Consider the following 26,999-nt stretch of genomic DNA (forward strand, 5'->3'; position numbering starts at 1 on the left):
AGATAATGAATGTTTCTAAATCTTGGAATATAGCCATGCTTTTCTGATTGCTGGAATGTATGGGATGTCATGCAGTCAAGATTCCATTAGCCCAGGGGAAGAGGATTACTGTTTTGTTTCTTAAACAAGTTGCTGTCCAATTAAAGGTACTTTAGCCTTGAACACATGGTGACGATCAGTTGCGGATACAGCAATCAAAATTGACTGTGCTGGATGGCTACAAAGGTGAACTATTGGCGAACAACTGTTACTTCCTCATTTGGTGGAATCCTAGAGATATTTCCTCTGCTGTCAGCTGCCTGATTCATACTTAGGGCTGGAAATTTTTATAAATGTGGATGAATTTATAATTGTCTGCTATCTCAAGAAAGAAGTCTGGGGGTTTGAGAGTTACAGTTTGTCTGGGACTACTTGCTTCCAGTGGAATTATTTTATCTGGTCACTAAGATTTTTTTCCTTGTGGTTCATCTAAATATCATTTGACACCCTTGCCCATTAAGAAGGTGGATTACCCCCGTAAGAGGGGCCAAAATTGGGGAAGTTATGTTCACAATTCTCTCCCTAGATTTAATTGGGATTATAGGTCGTGTTTCCACACTTGGAAAAGGTTGGTATGTCCTGACCTGTGTATATTAGCCCCTCTCCTAACCCAAGTCAAACTCTCTCTTTTTTTCCCCCACTAACTCTAGAAGTATTTAGTACTAATAGATGAATCAAAGAATAGCTATTAGATTTCAGCTCTGCTAGCTCTTGTGCCTGCCTTCTGTATCTTCCTAATGGATAAGAACTTCGCATATTTATAAAATACCAGCTGTAGAAGTAATTCTCCTAGAACTATTGCTTATTGCTTCTGGTATATCATTAATAACAGCTTTTACCAATTAACATTTGATAGGGTGCTAATTGAATTATTTGTGAAATTTTCTCCTTAAATCTCAAAGGAAACCCTATTGTTTGTTAGGCATTGAAACATCTATCCAAATGCCAGCAATGTAGCAAATTTAGAAAGGAGAAAGTTATTTAATACATTTAAAAAGGAAAGATATTACTGAATTTTTTGCCCTGCCAGTTGCTTTACATCGTAGCAGCAAATAGCAAAAACAGCCTGGGAAGGTATGGTTGCTACTAAGTGAAATGGTGGCTGTAAATGAAGACTAGTGGAGAGATAAGGATCTATGTATATATTGGGGGCATAGTATTAGTTTTAAGATTTTTTTTCAGATCCTAATTCTTCTGTTTCTTTCCTTATTCCTTAATGCTTTGATAGATTAATCCAAATATAAGGTTGAGAAGAAACTCTCAAATTCAGATTCAAGTAATGAAATGGTCTTTTAGGAACTCAGGAAATGAGTTCTGGTTTCCTACAAAAGTAGAAAATGTTAAGATTTCTTCATAGGATTAGAATTTGTTTTTAATACTAGCACAGAATTGCATGTGTGTAATGGAACATATGCAACAACAGTTTTTGTAACCGTAGGTTGGCAAATATTCTTGTCCGACAAAAAATACCTTTAAGTTAAACCATTGCTGATAGCAACCTTCGAATATCTTACAGTTCCCAAAATTGGCTGATTTCATCAGAGGCAATTTGAGTGTAGCTAAAATCTAAGAGAACATATTTCCTGTAACTATTAAGTACAAATATTAACACGTCGAATCATGGAATAGGCGTTTTAAAAATTCTGTAGAATTTGATAGCACCATGAGATAAAATAATGTTTATCCTTTAATTAAATTTGCCATAGAACAGCATGTGTCAACCCATCATTTTGATATCCTAAGTGGTTTTCTTTTTCTTTTAAGATTCCATTTCTGTTATTAAATGTGATTGCTTGGGCACAGCAATTTACATAATCTAATAGTTTTTATAATTACCCAAGAAGTCAAAAATGAGAAAAAGTCACACTTAAAATTTTTTTCTGGACTTTTTTGAAAATGCCCTCTTACTGCTGGGACATACATTGCAATAGGGCTTTCATGTCTGTGTTAAAATGTATCATGGAAATTTTGCCTAAAATAAATTTGCTAAGTAAGTAAAAGTTTGGTGTATATTATAACCAGATGGAAGTATAGAAAACGTTGATATTAAAATGGTAGTCCCTTCTTGTTCCATTTAACTACAAGTGAAAAGGAGATGGTATATGTATATTTCTGTATGTAAGCCAGAAAATCCCTAATAAAAAGAGCAGCTGACTTGCAGAACACTAGTCATGAAAGCCCGATATACACAATGATTGCTCAGCTGTGAAGGTAATATTTGGAGTCAAGTAAAATGTTAAGCTTGGTAGTATTTGCTTACTAAGTAGGTTAATGCTGTTTAGAAAATGACCAGTTGCAGACAGACAATGCTGAAGTGAATGTTTGCATGACTTGCTTTTAGTTTTGCTTGCCCTTTTCTGATTGATTAAATATTTTTCCCCCCTCCTAAATGCAGGGCTTCAGATAACAGGGAGCGTGCTTATGAACATAGTGCCTATGGACACCATGAACGGGGGACGGGAGGATTTGATCGGACAAGACATTACGATCAGGATTACTATAGAGATCCTCGCGAGCGGACTTTACAACATGGGCTCTATTATACTTCTCGGAGTCGAAGTCCAAACCGTTTTGATGCTCATGACCCCCGATACGAACCTAGGGCTCGGGAGCAGTTTACACTGCCCAGTGTGGTACACAGGGATATCTACAGGGATGATATTACCCGGGAGGTACGAGGCAGAAGGCCAGAGCGGAATTACCAGCACAGCAGGAGTCGGTCACCACATTCATCCCAGTCTAGAAATCAGTCTCCTCAGAGGCTGGCTAGCCAAGCGTCTAGACCCACAAGGTCCCCTAGCGGCAGCGGCTCTAGGAGTAGATCCTCCAGTAGTGATTCAATCAGCAGCAGCAGTAGTACCAGCAGTGACAGGTAGGTTAACAGCCTTTTGTTATAACAGACAAGCTGTTGAATAAATTGTCACAAATTCTCAACAATCAGGGGTAATGATTTGTAGCATAGTAATGTTTTTAAAAGTAAGTAATCTTGGATCATGTACGAATGAAGAAGCTTTGATTAGCGGGTGGCCATTGAATTCATTCTGTCTGATAACTGAAATTAAGCAATTTGCAAATACTGTTTCATGTTTCAGATGCTCAATATTAAAATGGCCAAAAGAGGCAGAAAAACGGTAACTTTAGCTGAATGAAGTAAATCCTGTGCCATTGAAAATGTGGTATCTCTACAGTTTTTAATTGCTTGGGTGTATAATGCTAACTTATTTCTATTATTTTGGTTGGAAATTCATAAAAGCTGTTTGGTTAAAGATGTATTGGTGAAATATATTGTTGACACATTTAATATCAATGACTAAATGAACTTATGAATACCTTTTAACTAATTTTAACAACAAAGTGGTAGCCAATTTATAAACTCAAGTAGAAAAGCTTTCTTTAAACGCAGGTTGTAACTTAGCCGTTCACTAAGGCTTGAGTGAGCTAATTTCGTTAGTTGGGAATTTTTTTACAAAGGAGTTTTACCCTAAAGATGAAAATCATAACTTGAAGGTAAACTTAACAGGAAAGAGCTTAGAAGTTTATCATAGATCTAGGTAGACAGTAGAGCTTATTACTCATTTTAGTAATCTTGGACACGTTACTTGGACAAGTTGCTCTCTATGCCTCAGCTTCTCATCTCTTATAAGAATCGTGCTTTAAAATTATGTGAAGATTGAAATGAAAGAATGTATTTCACATGCTGAGCTTGATGCCTCTATATATTTAATAAATGCTGCCTTTAATAATTGCTAGCTATTATTATTCAGTTGATAATCTTTAATCATTTCCCATTTCCAGTTACTGTTTTTCAATCTATTTGTCACATGTCATAGTTTTATATTTAGGGGGTATATATTTTAAATTTACAGGATACGAATTTTTTGACCTGATTAAAATGCCCAGATTAATTATTTCTCTTTTAGTATTGCCTGCTTAGAATTAATTTAAGAAAAGTAAATGATCATGTAATTGGGGAAAATTAGGTTCTGGCTCCACACTTGCAGCCTCTGTCAAGGATGAAAACCCTTATCTTTCAGCTCTCACGTGGATGAAAACCCTTAACTGGGGTGCCTGGATGGCTCAGTCAGTTAAGCGTCTGACTATGGTGTCAGCTCAGGTCATGATCTCATGGTTTGTGAGTTTGAGCTCATTGTCTCTCTTTCTCTCACCATGCCCCTCCCCTGCTCTTGGTTGCGTTCTTGTTCTTTTGTTCTCTCTCAAATAAACATCAAAAAGAAAAAGAAAACCCTTAACTTCTCTTGATTTTATTTTTGGTATATTGTTGAGATAAATGATTGACTAGATTCATTTGAATTCTTTTTTTTTTTTTTTTTTTTACTGTTTATTTTTGAGAGAGTGCAAGCAGGAGAAGGGCAGAGAGAAGAGGACAGAAGATCTGAAATGGGCTCTGCTGACAGCAGCGAGCCCAGTGTGGGGCTCAAACTCATTAACTGTGAGTGAGGTCATGACCTGAGCTCAAGTCAGACACTCAGCCGACTGAGCCACCCAGGTGCCGTGAGATTCATTCAAGTTCTATAAGCTGATTATAAAGTCTTGTCATGTCCCACTTTCTCCTACATGGAATTAAAGTGTTTAGGTTTTAGTCATTTTCCATAAACCTATCTCATTAAAGGGATGCCATGGCACTTTATTGGGTCAAAATGAAACATCATTTAGCGCCTTCAGGACTGTACTTAGTGGGAGTGATAGTGGTTTGGTATCTAACCCTTAGCATTGTAGGCTCAAAAGCTTGAACCCAAAAGTCATCTGATCAATTTGGTGAAGTTAATTCCTGTTTATATAAGCAAAAGGAGCAGTTATATACTTCTGAATATTTACAGTCAGAAAGATAACTGCCACAAAGGCAGGATGAGCTTAGAAAATCTACAGGGGTACTAAATTACAATCAGTAGAAGATATTTCCTCCTCTGTCACCTGCCTGATTCATACTTGGGGATGGAAGTTTTTATGATTTAGGGATATGAGGGATGTGTAGGATTTTAACAAGAAGAGGTGAGTTTTAAGCTAGACAGGGAACATTGTGGGCTGAAGGAACAACCTGAAGAGGTACAAGTGGTGGAAGAATGTTTTGCAAACAGCAAATAATTTAGAGTGACTTAGCCATGATAATGGATTTGGGTTTGATTCTTCATGCAGAGATGAGTGGTTGAAAGATTTTGAGAAGGGAGATAGTTTGTTGAGGTCTGTGCTTTAGAAGGGCATTTGGTGACTTAGAATAGGAAAGGCAGAGATTGCAGTTAGGAGCCTATTTCAGTAGTTTGGAAAAGGAAAACTTGGACTCTGAGAATGCCTAAGTTGGGACAAGCAGGAGAGACATAGTAAGAATCAGATTATGTTGATTTGTGGAAAAACAGAATGAATTTTTTGGAGATGGGACTCAGTGATGGACCTTTTGATGCTATCCTGTGAGAACAGGACCAGGTCTTCCTTTGTGCACACCACAGAGCCTAGTCTATTGTCTGTCTCAAAGTACATGTTCAATAAATAGTTGAAATACTTGGTTACAGTTCTTAGTTAACACAGGATAAAGCAAAATTGTTGTAAATAGCTAAAAGATTTGATACTGTGATTGAAACAAGTGTGGGAAATAGTCTTTTGGTGTGCAGAGCATATCTCTTATCCCTGGGTTCAGCCTCCTTTTTATCAAATGCCCTCTTCTCCTTTACTGTTATGTTGACTTCAGAGTGCAGTATTTTGAGATGTTATATAGATTCACAATGTTCAGTTTCCTTTTGGAAGGAATAAGTTCTTTTTTCTAATCTTTAAAACTTTATGACTGTGAAACTATGACCTTCCAAGGTCTTTAAAAATGTTTAAGATTAACATTTTGTAGTAGATAAAATATAGTTCAGTTCTAGCTATAGAAACAAGCTTGTATTCTGTCTGCATGACATGGAAAGTTAATCACTCTCCATCCCCCTTAATTATTAGAACTTTGGTGAACAGATTCCTAGCAGTGCATTTCAAATGAGTAAACATGGGATTAATAGCAGTTTGGTTGTGAAGTCTTTATGAATGACACACCTACAGTTTCTGCATAACTGTTATCAGTATTTAACTGGTGAGAACTGGGACTTAACGGTATAAAAACTTCCATGTGGGAACACCTGGATGGCTCAGTCAGTGTGTCCAACTTTGGCTCAGGTCATGATCTCAGTTTGTGAGTTCAAGCCCCGCATTGGGCTCTGTGCTGACAGCTCAGAGCCTGGAGCCTGCTTTGGTTTTTGTGCCTCCCTCTCTCTGCCCCTACCCTGCTCGCTCGCTTGCTCTCTCTGTCTCTCTCTCAAAAAAAAAAAAAAAAAAAAAAGAAAAATTGAAAAAAAATTTTTTTAATTAAAAAAGAACTTCCCTATGTGCAGCCCTATGATGCTCTGTCTCTTTCTCTGTCATGGTTTAGGAAGTCACTGTTCCTTCCAGCAGAAAGTTTTAAATATGTAAATTCCACAAAAGCATTTATTTTCAAAGTCCTGATTGAACTTGAACATACTTTATTTCTATAGTTTCTTTTTCCTATCATGTTAATGAATTTTCTTTAATATAGGTTAAGGGAATTGAAGAAGAATTTATGGAACTTAAATTAGTTCATAAACTTTCCCAATAATCTTAAAGTTGGTGTTTTTTTTTTTTTTTTTTTATGTTTGTTTATTTTTGAGAGAGAGAGAGAGCAAGCATGAGTTGGGGAGGGGCAGAGAGAGGGAGAGAGAGAATCCCAAGCAGGTTCAGCACTGTCAGCACAGAACCAGATGTGAGGCTTGATCTCATGAATTGTGAGATCATGACCGGAGCTGAAACCAAGAGACAGATGCTTAATTGACTGAACCACCCAGGTGCCCCTTAAAGTAGGTTTTGATTATGCTTTGTTTCCCAGTTGTTTACTTCAATTACAACCAAAGATGATTGGCCTAGCTTAGGGTCCCTGAACTTGGATCAGGAAAATGACATCTTTTCACTTACTAGTAACATATAACTGAAATTAAGTATTGCCTCCCATTATGAAAATAGGCATCAAAAACCAGTGGTACTAACTAACAGTATGAGTTACTTTGTTACCAGTATAAATCCACAGGTAATTCTGCAGGTATCTCAGAATTGGGCTTCTAGTCATCATTACTGGGAAGCAGTTATTAAACTCAGTGTTATGTTAAGTATTGTAATTTAATGTCAATGAAGACATTACCACAAAATTTAAATCTTTTAATAACCATGTCAATATAATTGTTTTCCCTTTTATTCCTATTTACTTTACTTCATGTATTTAGAAACACTATTTGAAAAGTGGTATATAGACTTCACCAGATTGCTGAAAGGGTATCCTGGCAGTTACGTTGTTGATTTTACACCTTACAGAAGTTTACTGAATGAATGAGGGGGAAATGGATGAAAAGGGTAAAAGGAGAGAGTTGAGATTTGGATAATCTGAAACATTTTCTTATTCCATTCCCTCCTATTCAATAGATTACTTCTCTAAATCTCTTTTTAGTATAAAGTTAACTTTTGAATTTACATTCAGCCATCTATTTAACAAATATTGTGTTGTGCACCAGATCTATAGAATAAGATGGTTTGTATGGAGCCCCAAGAATAAAACTAGTTTATTTTATTTATATATTATCAAAGCTTGCGTGCTAGCTTCTATCTATCTATCTATCTATCTATCTATCTATCTATCTATCTATCTATCTATTTTTAGAAATCTCTGTACCCAGCATGGGGCTCAACTCTCGACCCTGAGATCAGGAGTTGCATGCTCTTCTGATTGAGCCAGCTAGGTGCCCCAAGAATAGAACTAGTTTAGATTAAGCATTTGCAATGGCTAATCCAAAACAAAAACTATGTATGTGTCTAATTAAGAGCTAACATGTAAAATTTTATTAATCTGGGTGTATGGCTAGGTGCATCTTTTCAACTTTCCAAAGGCAGCCCCATCCTCTCCCTTAAAAGCTTTTTGGGCTCTGGTCAACCTTTGCCTTTTTGTTCTTCTGAACTCTGTTGGTTTGTCTTTCTAAATATGTCCAGTAACTACAGATTTTGATTCTTTTTAGTCACAAAAATAGGTATTTAGGTGGAAAGAAAATGAATATAGTAGTAAGCAAAGAAAACTGCATGAAAATAACTAGCAGATAACATCTCATTGTCTCTTTTCTCTTTGTGGCTTTTGGTAAGCCATGTGGCGTTAAATTGTGCTTAGTTACCTGTTTGAGTAAATCTGAATATACGGCAAGCTTTTTTACCTATATAGAGTTTTAAAATTAGAATAAGTTGATTTAGAAAATACCTGTGAAATTTCATGGGGTTTTTTTTTTTTTTTTGGGTATAGTTATTACATTACTAGAATTTTTTTATGTTGTCATAGTTGGAAGATTTTTTTTTTTTTTTAAGTAGGCTCCATGTCCACTGTGGGATTTGAACTCACAACCCTGAGATCAACGACTCTGAGATCATGAGTCACATGCTCTACTAACTGAGCCAGCCAGGTGCCCCCATAGTTGGAAGATTTTAAGGAAGAAGCTTGGGGACAGCAAAGGGGAAGACAGAGAGAGATACTCTTTTTTTCTTACATTCTAGAGCAGGAAAACTGACATTTGTGGTGTTTATTTAAAGTAACGAGAAAAGCCTATAGAACTTAGAACAGCCATGGGTGGCTCAGTGGGTTAAGTGTCCAACTCTTGGTTTTGCCTCAGGTCATGATGTCACAGTCTTGAGACCTTGTCAGGCTCTGTGCTGACAGTGCGGAGCCTGCTTGGGATTCTTTCTCTCCCTCTCTGTCTATCCTTCCCTTACTCGTTCTCTCGTGTTCTCTCTCTCTCTCTCTCTCTCTCTCTCTCTCTCTCAAAATAAGTAAACTTAAAAATAAAAGAACTTAGGGGAGCCTGGGTGGCTCAGTCAGTTAAGTATCTGGCTCTTGATTTTGGCTCAGGTCATGATCTCGCAGTTCATGAATTGGAGCCCCACGTCAGGCTCTATGCTGACAGTGCAGAGCCTGCTTGGGATTCTCTTTCCCTCTCTCTCTCTGCTTCTCTCTCTCTCTCTCTCAAAAATAAGTAAATATTTTTAAAAATTTTGGAGCAATCAGACTCTTCAGCTGTGATGCTGTATTAAGATATGGTGTGATTTATGCTAAAGCCCCTATCTTGTCTAATGTCTTACCTTTGCAATTGAAATGATTTACTTCTTATTGAAAGGGAAATGAAACTTCTTCTTTGGCTAGTATTATTTGTAGACCTCACTTTTATATTTCTTTTACATATATATGTTTTAAAATTTTATTTATTTTAGAGAGAGTGTGCACATGAGCTGGGGAGAGGGGCATGGGGGGGAGGGGAGGGAGAGAGGGAGGGAGGGAATCAAGCAGGCTCCACTCTCAGCACAGAGCCTGATGTGGGGCTCAATCCCACGACCCTGGGATCATGACCTGAGCCGAAATCAAGAGTTATACAGTCAACCAACTGAGCCACTCAGACGCTCCTCTTTTATATTTTTGAGTAAATTATGTCAAAGTTGTCATAACCCTACTCATTTCTTTCTAATAGTAGACAATTTAAGATTATTTTTCCTGAAGTATATTTTAACAGTAATTAGAATATTGAACACATTCTGGATTTTTACAACAGATACAGTTAAAAGTGCTAAAGAGCTTTTTATTCTATAAAGACCAATTCTGCTAGTCATTTTGTGAACAGTCAAGACGTTGTAGATTACAGTTTACTAGAGGGGGAGTTTAAAAAAATTTTTTTTAATGTTTATTTATTTTTGAGAGAGATACAGAGAGACCGAGTGCAAGCGAAGGAGGGGCAGAGAAAGAGGGAGACACAGAATCTGAAGCGGGCTCCAGGCCCTGAGCTGTCAGCACAGAGCCCGAAGCAGGGCTTGAACTCCCGAACGGTGAGATCATGACCTGAGCCGAAGTCGGATGGATGCTCAATCGACTGAGCCATCCAGGTGCCCCAAGGGGGAGTTTTATTCAAATACCCTTTTGTCTGTGATTTAATGAGGAGGCTAGTGGTTGTTAAGTAGGGAGAGAGAATTTTCTTTCAAGTTTGTGTAGAAAAATTTCCAAAATTACTGTCATCTTGCAGGCTTGTGAAAGAATATGGACGAAGCTGATTATGTGAGAGGGAAGCCATTGGGATTAATAGTGACCGTGTATTTTTCATTTCTCTTATTTTACAAGTATGTTTATTTGGAATGTTGATTTGGGGAAGGAACACTCATTTTATTACCTGCCTATACAATTTGCTATGATATATAATGTGCTGGAAATTGTCAGTTATGGCAGTGGTTTTAATATATATACACAAAGTAAAAGTCACTTTCGTTTTTTTTAAGGTTTTATTTTTTTTATGCTTTTTAAAAATTTTAATTTATTTTATTTAATTTATTTTTAATGCTTATTTTGGGAGGGGGAGAGATGAGAAAGAGAGTGGGGGAGGGGCAGAGAGAGAGGGGGACAGAGGACCCAAAGTGGGTTCTGTGGGGCTGGAACTCATGAACTGTGAGATCATGAGCCACCCAGGCCAAGAGGGAGAGAGAATTCCCAAGCAGACTCTGTGCTTTCCGTGCAAAGCCTGACAGAGGGCTGGAACTCATGAACTGTGAGTTCATGACCTGAGCTGAAACCAAGAGTCTGACACTTAACCCACTAAGTCACCCAGGTGCCTCTAAAGAATTTATCTTTAAGTAATCTCTGCACCCAATTATGGGACTTGAGCTCACCACCACAAGATCAACTGGGCTAGCCATGCACCCTAAAAACCAGTTTTTTTAAGTGCTAAAGGAATTAATAGTTTGTTGGTGATTGTTGTAATGTTTCATCTTAGAGACACATTTGTTGAATTTTTACCATCAAAAGTGATCTCTTATCTATAATAATGAATAGGCAGATAACTTCTGGATTTATTTGGAGATAAAATTTGGTTTTGTTGCGCTGATTCCTCATTCTCAGATGTATTTAGGAGGGCCAAAATAGTTTGTGTTAATCTCAGGAAAAAGTGACACAACAAATCAAACTGTATTTGGGAAACTGGTGTTTAGAAACCATGATATTTCCCTCCAACTCTTCTGTTTGTAGCTGCGTAGGATTGAAGTGAGAGCAGAAATGAAGTTGATTTTATTGCATAATACCAACCTTTCTCCTCTTTGCTGTTTGTACCTGTCAGTTTGAGATGAGTTGCTTAAATTGAAATGAGATTTTTGTTGTTGTTCTTTGTGTAAAGAGAACATACCCGTGCACAGAAACCATTGAAACATAAATTATGCTAGCTAAAATGTGAAAATAGACAATTCAGATGTATATTGATTTGAGGATAACAAGTGAAGTGTATGTTTTGGGAGAATTCATAGGACTTTCAAGGAGGGACAGTAAAGGTTTAGGCCTTTATGAAGCCAAAGTCAAGGATAATAAATATTCTCAGGAGAGATCTTTATTTTTTGTCCCTTTCATATAAAATGAAAATATTTGCATGCTTATTTTAAACCTAACACCATTGTAACGCATTTCTTTTAAAGTGTATTTGAGAGAGAGAGAGAGAGAGAGAGAGAGAGAGAGAGAGAGAGAATGTGGAGCAGGAGACAGCAGAGGGAGAGGGAACTCCAAGCAGGCTCCATGCTGTCCACACAGGACCTGACGTGGGACTCAATCTCATGAACCATGAGATCATGACCTAAGCTGAAACCAAGAATCAGATGTCTAATAGACTGAGCCACCCAGGCACCCTCCATTTTAAGGCATTTTAAATAGCTGATTTATTTATGGATTTCACAACCATTCTTGGCCTGTTTATTTTGTACTTATGCCTCATTTTTACTGTTTTTATTTAAAAAAATTTCTTTGTTAATGTTTCTCTTTTTGAGAGAGAGATCGGGGGAGGGGCAGAGACACACACTTTCTCTCTCTCTCCCTCCCCCCCCCCCCCCCCCCCCGCCCTCTCTCCAGACTCTGAGCTGTTAGCACCAGCCCGACGTGGGGCTCAACTCAAGAACTGCAAGATCATGACCTGAGCTGAAGTCAGACACTTAACTGACTCAGCCACCCAGGTGCCCCCTTTACTTTTTTAGACAGCTGAAATTACTTTAGATTTCAAAAGGGAGAATGTTTTGCTGAAAGTCAGTATTGTAAATGAAACGTATTCGTTGCCTATTTCCAATAATATAGTTTTTATCTTGAAATCTTCAACTCTAAAAAAAATTTTTTTTAACGCTTTTATTCATTTTTGAGAGACAGAGCGTGAGCAGGGGAGGGGCAGAGAGAGAGGGAGACACAAAATCTGAAGTAGGCTCCAGGCTCTGAGCTGTCAGCCCAGAGCCTGATGCAGGGCTCGAACCCATGAACCCTGAGATCATGACCCGAGCTGACATCAGACGCTTAACTGACTGAGCCACCCAGGTGCCCCAAAATTTTGAATTCTTACTTGTGATGAAATTAAATAAAAGCCATCTAGTGGTTTCATTGACTTTATGATTGACTATTCTCCTTGAGATAACGGTATCTACGTTCTTTTTTTTTTCCATAGAAAAAATTGTTTATTACTAAAATAAAGAGGTATAGATGACAGGTTTTTAAGTTCTTTAAAAAGTTACCAATTTTGGAGGGAGAAGGGTTGGGGGTGGGAAAGGACAGCAAGCATATTAGTGTGTCTGCAATTCTGGAGAAAATTACTAGATTTCAAATACACATAGGGGCCCCTGGGTGACTCAGTCGGTTAAGTGTCCAACTCTTGGTCATCTCATGATTTGTGAGATCGAGCCCCGAGTTGGGCTTTGTGCTGACAGTGCTGAATCTGCTTGGGATTCTCTTTTTCCCTCTCTCTCTCTGTCTGCCCCTCCCTAACTCGAGCGCGCTCACTTGCTTGCTCTCTCTCTCTCTCTCAAAATAAGTAAATATTAAAAAAAATACACATAAAGTCTCCCCATATTTTGAGTGGCTCCATTAAATACCATTACTGTCCAGAAGAACCAACATTTGGTCATTCCCTCTTTAATGCCATTTTGGGGCGATTGAGCAGCATGGAATAAATGTTGACCAGCGTGTGCATTGGAGAGTAAACCCCAGTGAATGAGTGTGTGTGTGTGTGTGTGTGTGTGTATTATTGTATCTTTTTCCATTCCCAGCATCAGTTGAAGAGCCCACATTTTTGAAGCACATTCCTTTCTAAGCTGCGGTATAGTTTGTTTTTTGGGGAAATAAGCTACACACAATCTTCTGTCTTTTGGGGTCATATTAGCTAGCCAGGCCTTTTTTTTTAAATGTTACTGATTGATTGACTGATTGATTGGAGAGAAAGAGAGCGTGAGTGGGGGAGTGGCAGAGAGAGAGGGAAACCCAGAATCTGAAGCAGGCTCCAGGCTCTGAGCTGTCAGCACAGAGCCCGATGTTGGGCTCGAACTCGTGAACTGTGAGATCATGACCTGAGCCAAAGTTGGCTGCTTAACAGACTGAGCCACCCAGGCGCCTACTAGCCAAGCCTTTTTAATGCATAATATGGAAAATGGAGGTGTTTGCTTCCTGATTGCTTTGATGGGCTTAACTTCCATTGTGGAGATCTATAAATAGATTGATTTCCTTTATGGCTTTTCCTCTTTTTGTCAAGTATAAAAATTTTAGAGGAGCTTTCCAGAGGTAATAGATGTTGTCAGTGTTAGGGTTCTGTATGGAATAGGCAGTTTTGGAAACAAGTGCTAGGCTGATCCGTATTTGCTCTGCACTGAGAATCTTGCTTTCACTTAAGATTCCCTGCTACTAGGGAGATGAGAACCGGGTAGATTTAACCCTGAGAGCAAATGAGGAGAGCTCATTGTGTGCTGCCTGGGCTGTCAGTGTGCCTGAATGTTGTGAGGAAGGCTAAGAACTGCTTGTTTTTGAGTCAGACCAGCCTAAACTGGAATCATCCAGTTTGAGTTGGCTGCTTGCCACCTCCCAGAGGCTTCCTTATTTTGCCAGAGTTTCTGCCCAGCCCTCAGCCCAGGGGGTGGGGCGGGGACTGCGGAAGTTTCTGGGCTGTGACTGGGCAGGCAGTAGGGAGGAGCAAGCTGTGAAGTGGCTGCCAGTTAAGCCGGTTCATTCCTAGGGGGAGGCCTTTCAGATCCAGTCAGGAGCTTGAGACTAGAAGCTGGTGTGAATGCTGCTGTTTTCAGTGCTTTACCTTTTTTCTCCTTTGCTTTCACTGTAATTTTTTGTCTTCTGCCCTTTAAAAGCCAGGGCTTGACAAACAGCATCTGCCATACCACTGCTTGGGTAATAATGACGTGGTTTGCATTTGGTGATAAAGCATAATATATTACCCAAAATTTATTTAATTTCCAGAGTTCCCCAGGAATATGCTTTTAGTTAAGTTAGTCTGTTTTAAGTGATGAACTGTCTCTCCCTTACACCTTTTCATTCTTTTCATTTGGGTTGTGCTTGGGGTTTATTTTGATTAATTTGATTGTTAGGTGGAAGAAATGAAAATAGGTTTGGGGGTAAACTTGTGACTCCATATCTTGTGAATTTTAATCTTGAAGTAAACTTTTTAAATGTTGCTTTAAAATTAACAAAGAGTAATTCAGATTAAAATCCTAAACAACAAATTTTAAAATTAAAAATACTGTGCATAATTTTGTTTGACTTGGAAGCAAACTCTTTAAAAAGATGTTACGTTTAAATTGCAAATTTTTAGTGTCATAGCTACTTTGCGCATATAAAGAACTTAGCTTTCCTCTTTGAGAAATAAGGGAATTAAGCGATTAAACATGGCCTAATTCCTCATCAGAGAACACCCAGAAGTCACTAAGCCACAAATTAAAGCCTCAAATAAAAGAGTAAGTTTATTTTTGTCTTTGTGGATGCCAAGGCTATATAGAAAATGGAAATTTCCATAACTTTGCTTATGTTTCAGACTTTTGGAATGATATTGAAACCTCTGTTAATCTTTTTTACTTATGGTAAAAGTTTACTTATGGTTAAGGAGTAGTTTTGGTGTTCTTCTCTTTTATCTTTTTTTGGGGTTGTTTACATTTAGAGGTCATTCTCAGAAACCCTGGTATAATTTCACCCTGCCCTGAATAAGGGATCATCCATCACAGATGTAAAGGAAAATGTGCTAATCTCATTTTAAAGTAAATTAAACATTACCATTTTCTGAAGCTCAGAATTTGCCAAGATTTTATTACAAGCACCTTCCCCTATTATATTTTTAAATCTGTGTCTTAGAGTATAAAGTGAAAGATTGCCTTTATAGAGGGTAGTTTTGTGATTACTTCTCTTGTGAGAAAGAGTACCCTCTGGTAATTTATTTACTTAAATTGTGTGATCATTTATTAAATTATATGCTACTAGAGTTTATGCTGCTAGAAATTGTATAAATTGACTTCTGTAGAACATCTTCCTAAATCCACTTTGTACAGTAAATGAACTTTTTCTTTCAGATAAAATTATGAGTGAAATATATTTTAAGATTAACTTTGCACAATAGAGTTAGTTTCTCTTAAAAATCTTAGTCATACTCTGAAAATTTTCCTTGGTGCAGAAGAGATTAGAAATATATGCTACCATGAGGGTAGTAAAATATATTCATAGAATCAGGTGGGAAAACATTATATAGAGCTCAGTAAAATAGGGTTAGAAATTTTTATTTTTTATTATTTTTTATTATTTTAAATGTTTATTTATTTTTGAGAGAGACAGGGCACAAGTGGGGGAGGGGCAGAGAGAGAGAGAGGGAGACACAGAATGCGAAGCAGGCTCCAGGGTCTGAGTTGTCAGCACAGAGCCCAGTGTGGGACTTGAACTCACGAGCTGTGAGATCAGGACCTGAGCTGAAGTCGGATGCTTAACTGACTGAGCCACCCAGGTGCCCTGGGTTACACATTTTTGTTTAAATTTGGTTTATTACTTAATAACCATTTGAGGTTTTCTTAATGTCATTAAATTAAAAACTTTTCAACTTGTGTAGAATTGTTGGTATAATTCTGAACAAGGGATGGTGGGTATTTTTGTTTGTTTTAAATCATCAATGAAGGTAGTTTTTTAAAGTGAAAGCGGTAGGTACCCTGGAACTAAGTTCCACTTTTTCTGCTAATTATGTACTTTCACAAGTAGTTAATTTATGCCTTTAAGAATCACTTTGCCCGTTTGTTGGAGCTATCTGGAATTATAATGAGAAATACTTGTGGCTTTATCAAATACCTTGGCATTAGTTTTTCATAATGGTTTTCATATATACTATAACAATTATTTTAAAATACTAATCTCTAACTTGTTGCCTATCATAAATGGCATTTCTCTTTAAGGATTCTCATGGCTTTAACGTGGTCTCTTATTTAACAGGTGATATGCTTGTTTATTGAGGAGCTTTTTGGTTCTAGAACTAGTTTGCCCAGTGTTGTCCACTGGCCACATGTGGCCTTTGAGCACTTGACATTTGGTTAGTCTTTGCACCAGTACTGATCTGTGCTATAACATGGACAAACTGCAAAAAACATGCTAAGTGAAAGAAGCCAGTATAAAAGGCTGCATACTATATGATTCTGTTGATATGAAACATCCAGAATAGGTGAACTTATACAGACACAAAGTAGATTAGTGATTACCTACGGCTGGGGGTGGAAGAGAATGGGGAGTAACTGCTAATAGTAATGAGGTGTCTTTTTGGGGTGATGCAAATGTACTAAAGTTACATCATCATGATGATTGCCTAACTCCATAAATATACTAAAAATCATTAGTAGTGTACTTTTAAATGGCTCACTTTTCTGGTGTGAAATTATATCTCAGTAGAACTATTAAAAAATATACACTGAATTTTGAAGATGTAGCCAAAAAAGTATTAGTAATTTTTACATTGACTGCATGTTGAAATAATATTTTGAGTATATATTACATTAAATAAAAAATACATTATTAAAATTCCCCTGTTTCTTTTTACTTTTTAAATTGTGACTACTTAAAAGTTAAAATTTTTGGTTTGTAGTAAATTTTATTGGACAGCACTGTTGTAGAAGCAGGCTCTATCCAGATTACAGTGTCACGAAGTAATCTGTGCATCCGTTTAGTGCTTTTTGTCATGTTTAAAGAAAAATAGAATACATTCTTTTTATTTTAATTCTAAGAGCCTCTGTGCTCTTTGAAATTATGGACTGATGGAAAAGGTTCTTGGGACTCGTAAGCCTAAAATACAGACTGAACTACTTCCAGATTCCATCCTTAACAAATTTCATTTTGGTCAGGCAAAAATGCATGTTGATTTCCAGGGTGGCTAGGGGAATATTTTAGCTTTTGAAAAAGTTTAATATCTAGACCTCCAAATAGTTTAGTCCCCCAAGAAGAAAATGAAATCATTTTAACCAGAGTAATTTTTTTTAATAATTAAAAAAAAACACCATAAGCTTTTGAAAGTAATTTTTAAGTGATGTTTATATTTTTTGATACAGGTTTAAAATGTGTCTATTAACATACAGTGGAATTTGGGTGTTGGAATTAGAATAAGACTCTTTAATAGACACCCGTGTGCTTCTAGACATGATTTATATAACCAAAACTGGGGGAGTTGGTACTTCTTTGAACATCATTTTCCATGGTGGAGGGGAGGGCAGACTGGCCTCCTGATAGTGCTGTGTCATGGTTGTTGGAGCCATTTGGACTGTAGCTTTTGAGTTTGTTTCCACTGGAAGAAACTGCAGGAGTTGTTTAAGCAGAAAGACTTTAGGCTGGAGTTTCTTCGTAATTTGAAGTCATTAATAAGTAAGTAAGTAAGTAAGTAAGTAAACCAAATAGTAGATGGCTTTAGGCTTCCTGCTGGGGAATTAGGTGCCCTTCTAACCTCTTGGGTCTGGAACTGCCTTAACAGAGAGTTCAGAAGTGAGAAATAGCACTTCTTTTTTATTCTGGATAGGATAGAGATGTAATTAGCACCAAAGTTCAGTTGGAGAGAGGCAAAACTCAAAGTTCAAATTTACTTGTGGGTTTGGTAAAGACTACAGCAGTTGCACGTAACCATTTGGAATAAAAAATACTGCAGTTTCACTTAATCTGTGTGCTTTCTCGGTTTATGTGTTTTCAACCATTTTGGTTTTTCAAACAAGAAATACATCTGCTTTTATATACTGCCTATGAGAAAAATCCCCTTTGTTATAATTGACAGTTTAGATTTCTTCCAGTTTGTCCCTTGAATAAGTCATCCCATGGATGTACAAAGACTTTGCTGCCATATAGGATTTCTTGTTCCTTCGGCAGACATGTTATATCTCCTTATAACTTTCAGGGATAAGGCATGTTTTGTTGCTTTTTGCTTTAAGTTACTTGAGTAGCAGATTTTCTGACTCCTAAGGGTTTGCCAAGAACGTAATGACTCTGTGAGCCCAGGCTCTTAGGAATTTAAGCCAAAAGTAATTCTGAGGCAAGGTGTTTTGGACACAGTGACAGTACGTATAAAGATAAGGTTTTTACTTTACCCACTAGTAGCAGTATCTGTCTGTAGCAGCAGAATCTAATCATATATTCGCCCCATACCTCCATCCCCTAAATCTGAACATAAAATTGTAGTCAGCACTTGTGACTAGGTATCTATCTGCTAGTCCATCATCTTAAAAAAAATTTTTTTTAATGTTTATTTTTGAGAGAGAGTGGGGGGGGGGGGGAAGCGGAGGGACAGAGAGCAAGGAAGACAGAGGATCCCAAGCAGGCTCCATGCCGTCAGTGCAGAGCTCAATATGGGGCTCAAACTCACAAATGGTAAGACCATGACCTGAGCTGAAATCAAGTCAGACACTTAACTGACTGAGCCGCCCAGGCACCCCCATTTTTTTCCCCAAGACAAGCTAGTCTTTTGTTTTTTAATGTTTGTTTATTTTTGAGAGAGAGACAAAGTGCAAGCAAGGGAGGGGCAGAGAGAGGGAAACATAGAATCCAAAGCGGGCTCCAGGCTCTGAGCTGTCAGCACAGAGCCCGATGCAGGGCTCGAATTCACTAACCATGAGATCATGACCTGAGCTGAAGTCAGATGCTTAACCGACTGAGCCACCCAGGTGCCCCTGCACCCCCATCATCTAAAAATTTTTAGTTAACTAGGGAATTTTAGGGCCTTGTAAAGTCACCTGATTTTTAGTAATAGTTTATTTTACTTTTTTTTTTTTTTAAGAATTTTATTTTTTATTTTATTTTAGAGAGCGAGAGGGGGACAGAGGCAGAGAGAGAGAGAATCCCAAGTAAGCTTTGTGGTCAGCATGGAGCCTGACATGGGGCTCCATCCCACAATCCTAGGATCATGACTTGAGCTGAAATAAAGAGTTGGACGCTTAATTGACTGACCCACTCAGGCACCCCTACAATTGCATTTTTTAATGTATCAATAGTTTTTCTCAGTAAGTATCCTATATTTAAAGAATTTAGACAACTTTTCATTACCTTCGGTTCTAAAGAGCTTAATTTATCATTGATACAGTTGAGCGCATAGTGCTTTCCCCATGTCTTTTGCAGTAGTTGCAGAATCACCAGTTAGAGCTAACTTATCCCTCTGAAATGATTTCTGAGGAACTTTACGTGGATCAACCAGGTTGTGAGACCCTTTGATTTAGCAGAGCTTTATTGACAGCAAGCAGCAGGTATCCTGTTTCATTGACTGGTTTGGAATCTCTCATCTTTTTCTAAGGCATAAAGAGAACTATTCACTTTGTATTTTACTTTTTAGGTCGTGTGTGTGTGTGGCAAAATAACATAATATTTACCATCTAACTTTTTTTTTTTTTTTTTAAGTAATTTCTATCTCTACACCCAGCCTGGGGCTTGGACTTGTGACCCCGAGATCAAGGGTGTCATGCTCTACTGACTGAGACAGGCATGTCCCTCCCACCCATTTTAACCATTTTTAAGTGTGTAGTTTCAGCGCACATTTACATTGTTGTGCAACCATCACCACCATCCATCTCCATAACCTTTTTATCTTTCCAAACTGAAACTCCATATCCCTTCAGCAGTTTCTAATTCTCCCTCCCCCAGCCCCTGGTAGCCACCATTCTACTTCCTGTCTCTATGAACGTGACTATGTTTGATATCTTCTGGGAGTGGAATCATAAAAGATTTGTCCTTTTGTGACTGGCTAATTTCATTTAGCGTAATGTCCTCAAGGTTCATTCAGGTTAACTTTTTTTGAGTTACAGTTTCTGTCTAGTCTTTAACTATGAGCATTCAAGTTCCTCCCTTTCAAAGGCTGAATAGTGTTCAGTTTTATATTGATATTATCCTTTGTTTAACCAGTCCTCTTTTGATAGACACTTTGGTTGCTTCCTTCTACTTTTTGGCTGTTAAACATGCTATGGGGTGTGTGGGTGTCTGTCAGTTAAGCATTCAACTTGGGCTCAGGTCATGATGTCACGGTTCGTGGGTTCCAGCCCTTTGTCAGGCTCTGTGCTAGCAGCTTGGAGCCTGGAGCCTGCTCCAATTCTCTGCCTCCCTCTCTCTCTCTGCCCCTCTTCTGCTTGTGTGCATGCAGTCTCTCTCTGAAAAATAAACGTTAAAAAAAAAACAAACATGCTCTGAATGTGTGTGTACAAGTATCTCTTGAGTCCCTGTTTTCAATCCTTTATTTTTAACGTTTATTTATTTTTGGGACAGAGAGAGACAGAGCATGAACGAGGGAGGGGCAGAGAGAGAGGGAGACACAGAATCGGAAACAGGCTCCAGGCTCCGAGCTGTCAGCACAGAGCCCGACACGGGGCTCGAACTCACGGACTGCGAGATCGTGACCTGGCTGAAGTCGGACGCTTAACCGACTGCGCCACCCAGGCGCCCCCTCAATCCTTTTTTTTTTAAGTCCGTTCTTATTTAAGGAATTTTACATGTAATTCCTTCCACTGCCAATCACCTGAGTTCCTCCAGAGTCAAAATCCTAATCTTCAAGACAGCCGTATTGCTTATTTATTTATAAGATTTTATTTTTAAGTAATTTCTACACCCACCGTGGGGCTCGAACCCATGACCCCAAGATCAAGAGTTACATGCTCTCTCAACAGAACCAGCCAGGTGCCCTTGAAAGATTTTAAGTTTTAAAAAACTTTTTATATATATGTATGTGTTTTATTTCAGAGAGAGAGCGCATGAGCAGGGGAGAGGGGGAGAGGGACAGAGTCTTAAGCAGATTCGATGCTCAGTGCAAAGCCTGACACAGGGCTCAATCCCACCCTGGGATCATGACCTGAGCCAAAATCAAGAGTCGTTCGCTAAACTGACTAAGCCACCCAGGCACCCCTGGTTTCATTTTATTTTATTTTGTTTTGTTTTGTTTTATTTTTTAACCCCTGATTTTATTTTTAAGTAATCTGTGCACCCATCGTGGGGCTCAAACTGACTGAGCCAGCCAAGCACCTCCAAAACAGCCCCTTTTTAAAAAGAACTTTGGTTCAGTCCCCAGTTGTCACTGTTACTCCACAGTTCTTTCAGTTGGGCTTCTTTGATCTCCACTTGAATACGGTCATACTTCAGAAATAGCCCACTTGTAACCTTTGGGATCTAATTTTTTTTTTTTTTTACTTTAGACCCTAGAAGTCAAAGTGTAGGAAGTAGTATATTAATTGATATTTTGGCAAATTACCTAAAATTACTATTCTTGGTTTCTAATAGTGAAAAGTCTTGTTACTTCCACTCTCCTTCACGAGCCTCGCAGAAAATGTTACAGGTCCCATTTCACCACTGCAGTAAACCTGCTTGTTTCCAGTTCTTTTGGCTATATACCCGGAAGTAGAATTGCTGAATCATATGCTAATTGCACTTTTGAGGAACTGCCATACTGTTTTTTTTATGGTGTCTGTAACCATTTTGCCTTCCCATCAGCAGTGCATAAGGGTTCTGATTTCTTTTCATCCTTGTCAACACTAGTTATATTGTTTTTTTTATAATAGTCATCCTAATGAGTGTGAAGTAGTATCTCATTGTGGTTTGATTTGAATGTCTCTAATGATTAGTCGTGTTGAGTATCTTTTCATGTGCTTTTTGGCCATTTGTGTATCTTCTTTGGAGAAATGTCTATTCAAGTTCAAGGTGCCCATTTTTGCATCTGATTTTTTTTTTTTTTTTGCTGTCTATTGTTTTTAAAGGCAAGTTTAAACTTTTTATTTTTTTAATGTTTATTTTTTCACATGTGTGCTTATTCAGCTTTATTGAGTTGTAAGTGACAAATAAAATTGTAGTATATTTGAAGTATATAAAGTGATTTGATATATGTGTACATTGTGAAAGGATTCCCACATTTGACTTGACTTAATTAACACATCCATCACCTCACATATTTACCTTCTCTTTTTTTTTCCTTTGGTGAGAACACTTATATTCTACTCAGCAAGTTTCAGTTACACAATACTATAGTGACCAGGTTATACTTCAGATCCTCAGAACTTATCCATCTTACAACTGAACGCTTGTGTTCTTTGCCAACCTCTCTCCACTTCCATCACCCTCCTGGCAACCACCATCTCTGTTTATATGGGTTTTTTCCTTTAGTTCCACACATAAGTGATACCATGCAGTATTTGTCTTTATCTGACCTATTTCACCCAGCACAATGACCTCTAGGCCCACCAATGTTATTACAAATGGCAGGATTTGCTTCTTTTTAAAGACTGAATAGTATTCCATTGTAGATTTAGAGATATACATATAGATATCTCCATAATGGTTTTTTGTTGTTGTTGTTGTTGTTTTGACAGACAGTGTGAGTGGGGAAGGGCCAGAGAGAGAGAGGGAGACACAGAATCTGAAGCAGGCTCCAGGCTCTGAGCTCAGCACAGAGCTTGATGTGGGGCTCAAGCTCACAAACTGTGAGATCATGACCTTAGTTGAAGTTAGATGTTTTAACTGACTGAGCCACCCAGGAGCCCCATAAAGGCAAACTTAAAATGTCTTGGGCGCCTGGGTCGCTTAGTAGTGTCCAACTCTTGGTTTCGGCTCAGGTTATGATCTCACGGTTCTTGAGCTCGAGCCCTGCTTGGGATTCTCTGTTTCCCTCTCTCTGCTCCTCCCCCACTTGCTCTCTCTCTCTAGCTCTCAAATAAATAAACTTGAAAAAAATAAAATGTCTTCAAGTTTATAAAACAAAATACCCCATTAAGCTCTTTATTCAAATAGAAGTTTTACCAATTCTTCTGAACATGGTACTTTGGTGGGGAAAAATCTGATTGTGATACTAAACCACCACCCTGAATCCCTAGGTTGAGAGTAAAGAAAGCTATTGAACTAAGAAACCATTTTAATATGAATAGAATATTTTCCATTGATGTAAACCTTACTAGAATATGGGATGCAGTGTTGTATATTTCACCCATTATTTACGTGAAAACAGTTTTTCTACAAGAATTGTGACTCTGTTATTGACATGATGAAGCACATATTGTAAAAAGCTGTTAGCAGTTTCTCTTTTTATCATGTTTTCTAAAATTGAGTGACAGCTTCTTGAGTAGTCTAATTTTCAGAAATTGACCTTTTTTTTCATTTTTTTCTGTAAGTTTTGGAATTCAAATATTTTTATGAAGTAATAGTAATAAGAACAGTTCCTTTAAAGGATCCCATGTTTGAATTGGAGCTTAAAATTAGCATGTTGGGTTTTCAAAAAAAGGGAAAGTAGTTAAAGAATGTAGGCAGGGGTTTTCAATGTTGGACTATTCACTGCTCATGGATAATCCTTTTTCGTGGGGCTCCCCTATGCACTGTAGAATGTTTAACAGCATCTTTGGCCTCTGTGCACGAGATGGAAGTAATAACCTCACCCCCCACCCACAGTTATGACCACCAAAAATGTCCCACGGTCGAGGTAACAGGATGCATGAAATGCATGCAGTGTTTTTGTTTTATAGATCTCTGTGATTTTTCAGTCAGGTTATTAGTGTTTAAAGTTCTGGAACCTGGGGCACCTGGGTGGCTCAGTCGGTTAAGCATCTGACTTCAGCTCAGGTCATGATCTCACGGTTTGTGAGCTCAAGCCCCGCGTTGGGCTCTGTGCTGATCAGCTCAGAGCCTGGAGCCCGCTTCAGATTCTGTGTCTTCCTCTCTGTCTGTCCCTCCCCCGCTTGTACTGTCTGTCTCTCTCAAAAATAAACAGTCCAGACAGTGCACTCTGCTGAACAGTGCAGAGCCTGCTTGGGATTCTCTCTCTGCCCCTGCCCCACTCTTGCTCTCTCAAAATAAATACATAAATTTAAAAAAAATTATTAAAGTTCTAGAAACTTAGAACAGCCATTCTTTTTTTTTTTAATTTTTTTTTTTACATTTATTTATTTTTGAGAGACCGAGCACAAGTTGGGGGGGGGGGGCAGAGAGAGAAGGAGACAGAATCCGAAGCAGGCTCCAGGCTCTGAGCTGACACTGAAACATTAAAGAAGAAAGAAATAACCTTGTAGAATTTGCTCCAAAGTAATATTTTATCAGAAATTTCATTTTGGGGCACCTGGGTAGCTCAGTTAGGTTAGGCATCTGACTCATGGTCTCAGCTTAGGTCATGATCTCATGGTTTGTGAGTTTGAGCCCCATGTTGGGCTCTGCACTGATAGTGTGCAGCCTGATTGGGATTCATTCTCACTCATTTTCATTCATGTTCATATTCCCCCCTCCCCCCCCCCCCCACACTTGTGCTCAGTCACTCTCAAAATAAACTGTAAAAAAAATTTACAAATTAAAAAAATAGAAATTTCATTTTACTCTTTGATACTGAGTTTAGTTAATACCTTCATTTTATGGAGCTTGGTGTGCTTTCCTAGGTATTAATTTCATTCATTTTCACGATTCCAATCTGTAATTTCTTACAGGCACATCCATTACGTATCGGGCACCATACTAGGTTCTGTGTTTGCAAAGATGAATTCATTATTGGTCTTTCAAAAATGAGTAGCTACAATATAGAGTGAAGTTTGAGGTAGACGTTATAGTAAAAGTAAGAAACCAGTGAATGTAGTGGGGTGGAGCGGGATGTCAGGAACAGCTACAGAGAAGACGGTTAACATTGGAGCTGATTCTTGAAGGCAGGGCAGGCAAGGAGGGACAGGAAGGTGTCTTCAAGGGGCGCCTGAGTGACTCAGTTGATTGAACATCCCACTGTTGATTTTGGGTCAGGTCACAATCACAGGGTCGTGGGATCAAGCCCTGCCTTGGGCTTCAGGCTGAGTGTGGAGCCTTCTTAAGATTCTCTCGGAGCCTTCTTAAGATTCTCTCGGAGCCTTCTTAAGATTCTCTCCCTTTGCCCCTCTCCCCTGCTCACACTCTCTGTCTCTCAAAAAAACAAAAAAAAAAGAAAGAAAAAAATTAAAAAATAAAAGTGCCTTCAATAGGAATGGTATGGGCAATAGCTCTTATGTGCTTGCTGTATGCTAGGCATAGTGCTTATGCCTTTTATAATCATTAACTTGTTAAACCCTTACCACAACCTTCACAAGTATCACCGTTTACATTACAAGAGAATTAAAGAGTAGAGAGGAAGTAATCTAACCAATGAGTTAATGTCTAATAAGAAAAAAAAAAAGATACCCATGACTAGAAACTGATATATTGCTCTTTTTTAAGATTTTGTTTTTGAGTAATCTCTACACCCAGCTTGAGGCTCAAACTCACAACCCCAGAGAGTTGCATGCTCTACCGACTGAGCCATCCAGGTGTCCCCTGATACATTGCTCTTATATGGATAGATGATTAGTGGGTGGGGTAAGAGGGTCAAGACAAGGGAGTGAGAAGGATCAGTCAGAAAATTAGTTTGGGTCCAAGTTGTAAAGGATCCTCTCTCCCTTGTTGAAGAGTGTGGACTTTATGCTATAGGTATTTGGGAGCTATCAGAGATGAGTGGCTGGAGGTAGGTGGTGTAGCATAGACCCCTAGAGTTAGCAGGACCTTTGAAGGCCATGAGATCTGGTAACTCACTAGCTAAATTAAAGCTGAGAGAGACAAAAAGAGGTATCTTACTCTAGACCACACAGTTGAGTATTTCTTTCCCCTTTCTTATAAAAAGCAGAGTTATAATACTGAGGTTAACTCAGGTATATTAGAAGTGGTAGAGTTGAAAATGGAATTGGGATCACATCAGACTGCCTATTAAACTAGTGGCTTTTTTGTTTTTTGTTTTTGTTTTGTTTTACTTCCTGGGCTCAGGATCCTTGTATATTCTGAAAGTATTATCTTTTGTTTATTGTAGTATTTATTGACATTTGTCATATTCGAAATTAAGACTTTTAATTTGAAACTTCTGTTTTTTATTTCATTTGATATGACTTTCTCACTCTCTCTTTCTCTTAGTAATTTGAGCAAAAATCAGTTTAAATTGGTCAGTGCCAAACCAGAAGTGGTTAGGATTGCTCCACCAACAGGAGGTAGGATAAGGCTTTTAATAGAGAAAAGGTGTGGAAGCAAAGCAAGGAAATCATTTGATCAGTTGTATCTTTGCATTTGCCTTATTTGGAAAAGCTTCCTTGTCTGTTTGTGATGGGCTGTCTTTGTATTTGATTTCTTAACCTTGAGGCATGTACAGGCTTAGGTTTTGGTTTGCTTACATAGCCTGTTTAAGGTATTAGAACCACCTCAGTCTAATAGCCTCCTTCTTTAATTAATTTAACAACTCCCCTCCCCACCCCCCACTTTTGGTCATCCTCTAATAAGTGAGAGTGGAACTAAAAATTTAGTATTAATGCCACTCTCACTAAAACCCATAGGTTGTGAAGTCAAGTCCATGAAAGAATTGTTTTTGCTGTTCATTTTGGTGTTGCATCTCATTTCTGTTTCTCCAAGCCTGGTGAGACCATCTGATGTGCTGCTGATGGCTATAAACATGAATTTAAGACCCTTGAGAGAATATATATAGCCCATTAGGGAGACAGCAATAATGACTGTCAGTTGTATAATGCCAAAGATTGAAATGTGCTCCTTAGGACCCTGTGAGCCAAACCAGTTGAAGTCAAATAAATTAAAGAATGTACCTGGAGGGGCATCAGCCTGTTTTAGCTAGGTG

The 26,999-nt window shown here is 38.3% G+C and overlaps 1 protein-coding gene across 3 annotated transcripts in view; it reads left to right on the plus strand.

Moving 5' to 3' along the window:
- SPEN (spen family transcriptional repressor) overlaps positions 1-26,999 on the plus strand; it is a 101,334-nt gene that overhangs the window by 39,970 nt on the left and 34,365 nt on the right. For 2 of the 3 annotated variants that reach the window (XM_045035138.1, XM_023258166.2), the window contains exon 5: positions 2,435-2,911. The exons of the other annotated variant lie outside the window; for it this stretch is intronic. In XM_045035138.1, the coding sequence (XP_044891073.1) occupies positions 2,435-2,911 (477 nt within the window). The remainder of the gene's footprint in view (positions 1-2,434; positions 2,912-26,999) is intronic. 3 annotated transcript variants of the gene reach the window in all.

The sequence above is a fragment of the Felis catus genome, chromosome C1 (genome assembly GCF_018350175.1).
Source record: "Felis catus isolate Fca126 chromosome C1, F.catus_Fca126_mat1.0, whole genome shotgun sequence".
NCBI lineage: Eukaryota > Metazoa > Chordata > Mammalia > Carnivora > Felidae > Felis > Felis catus.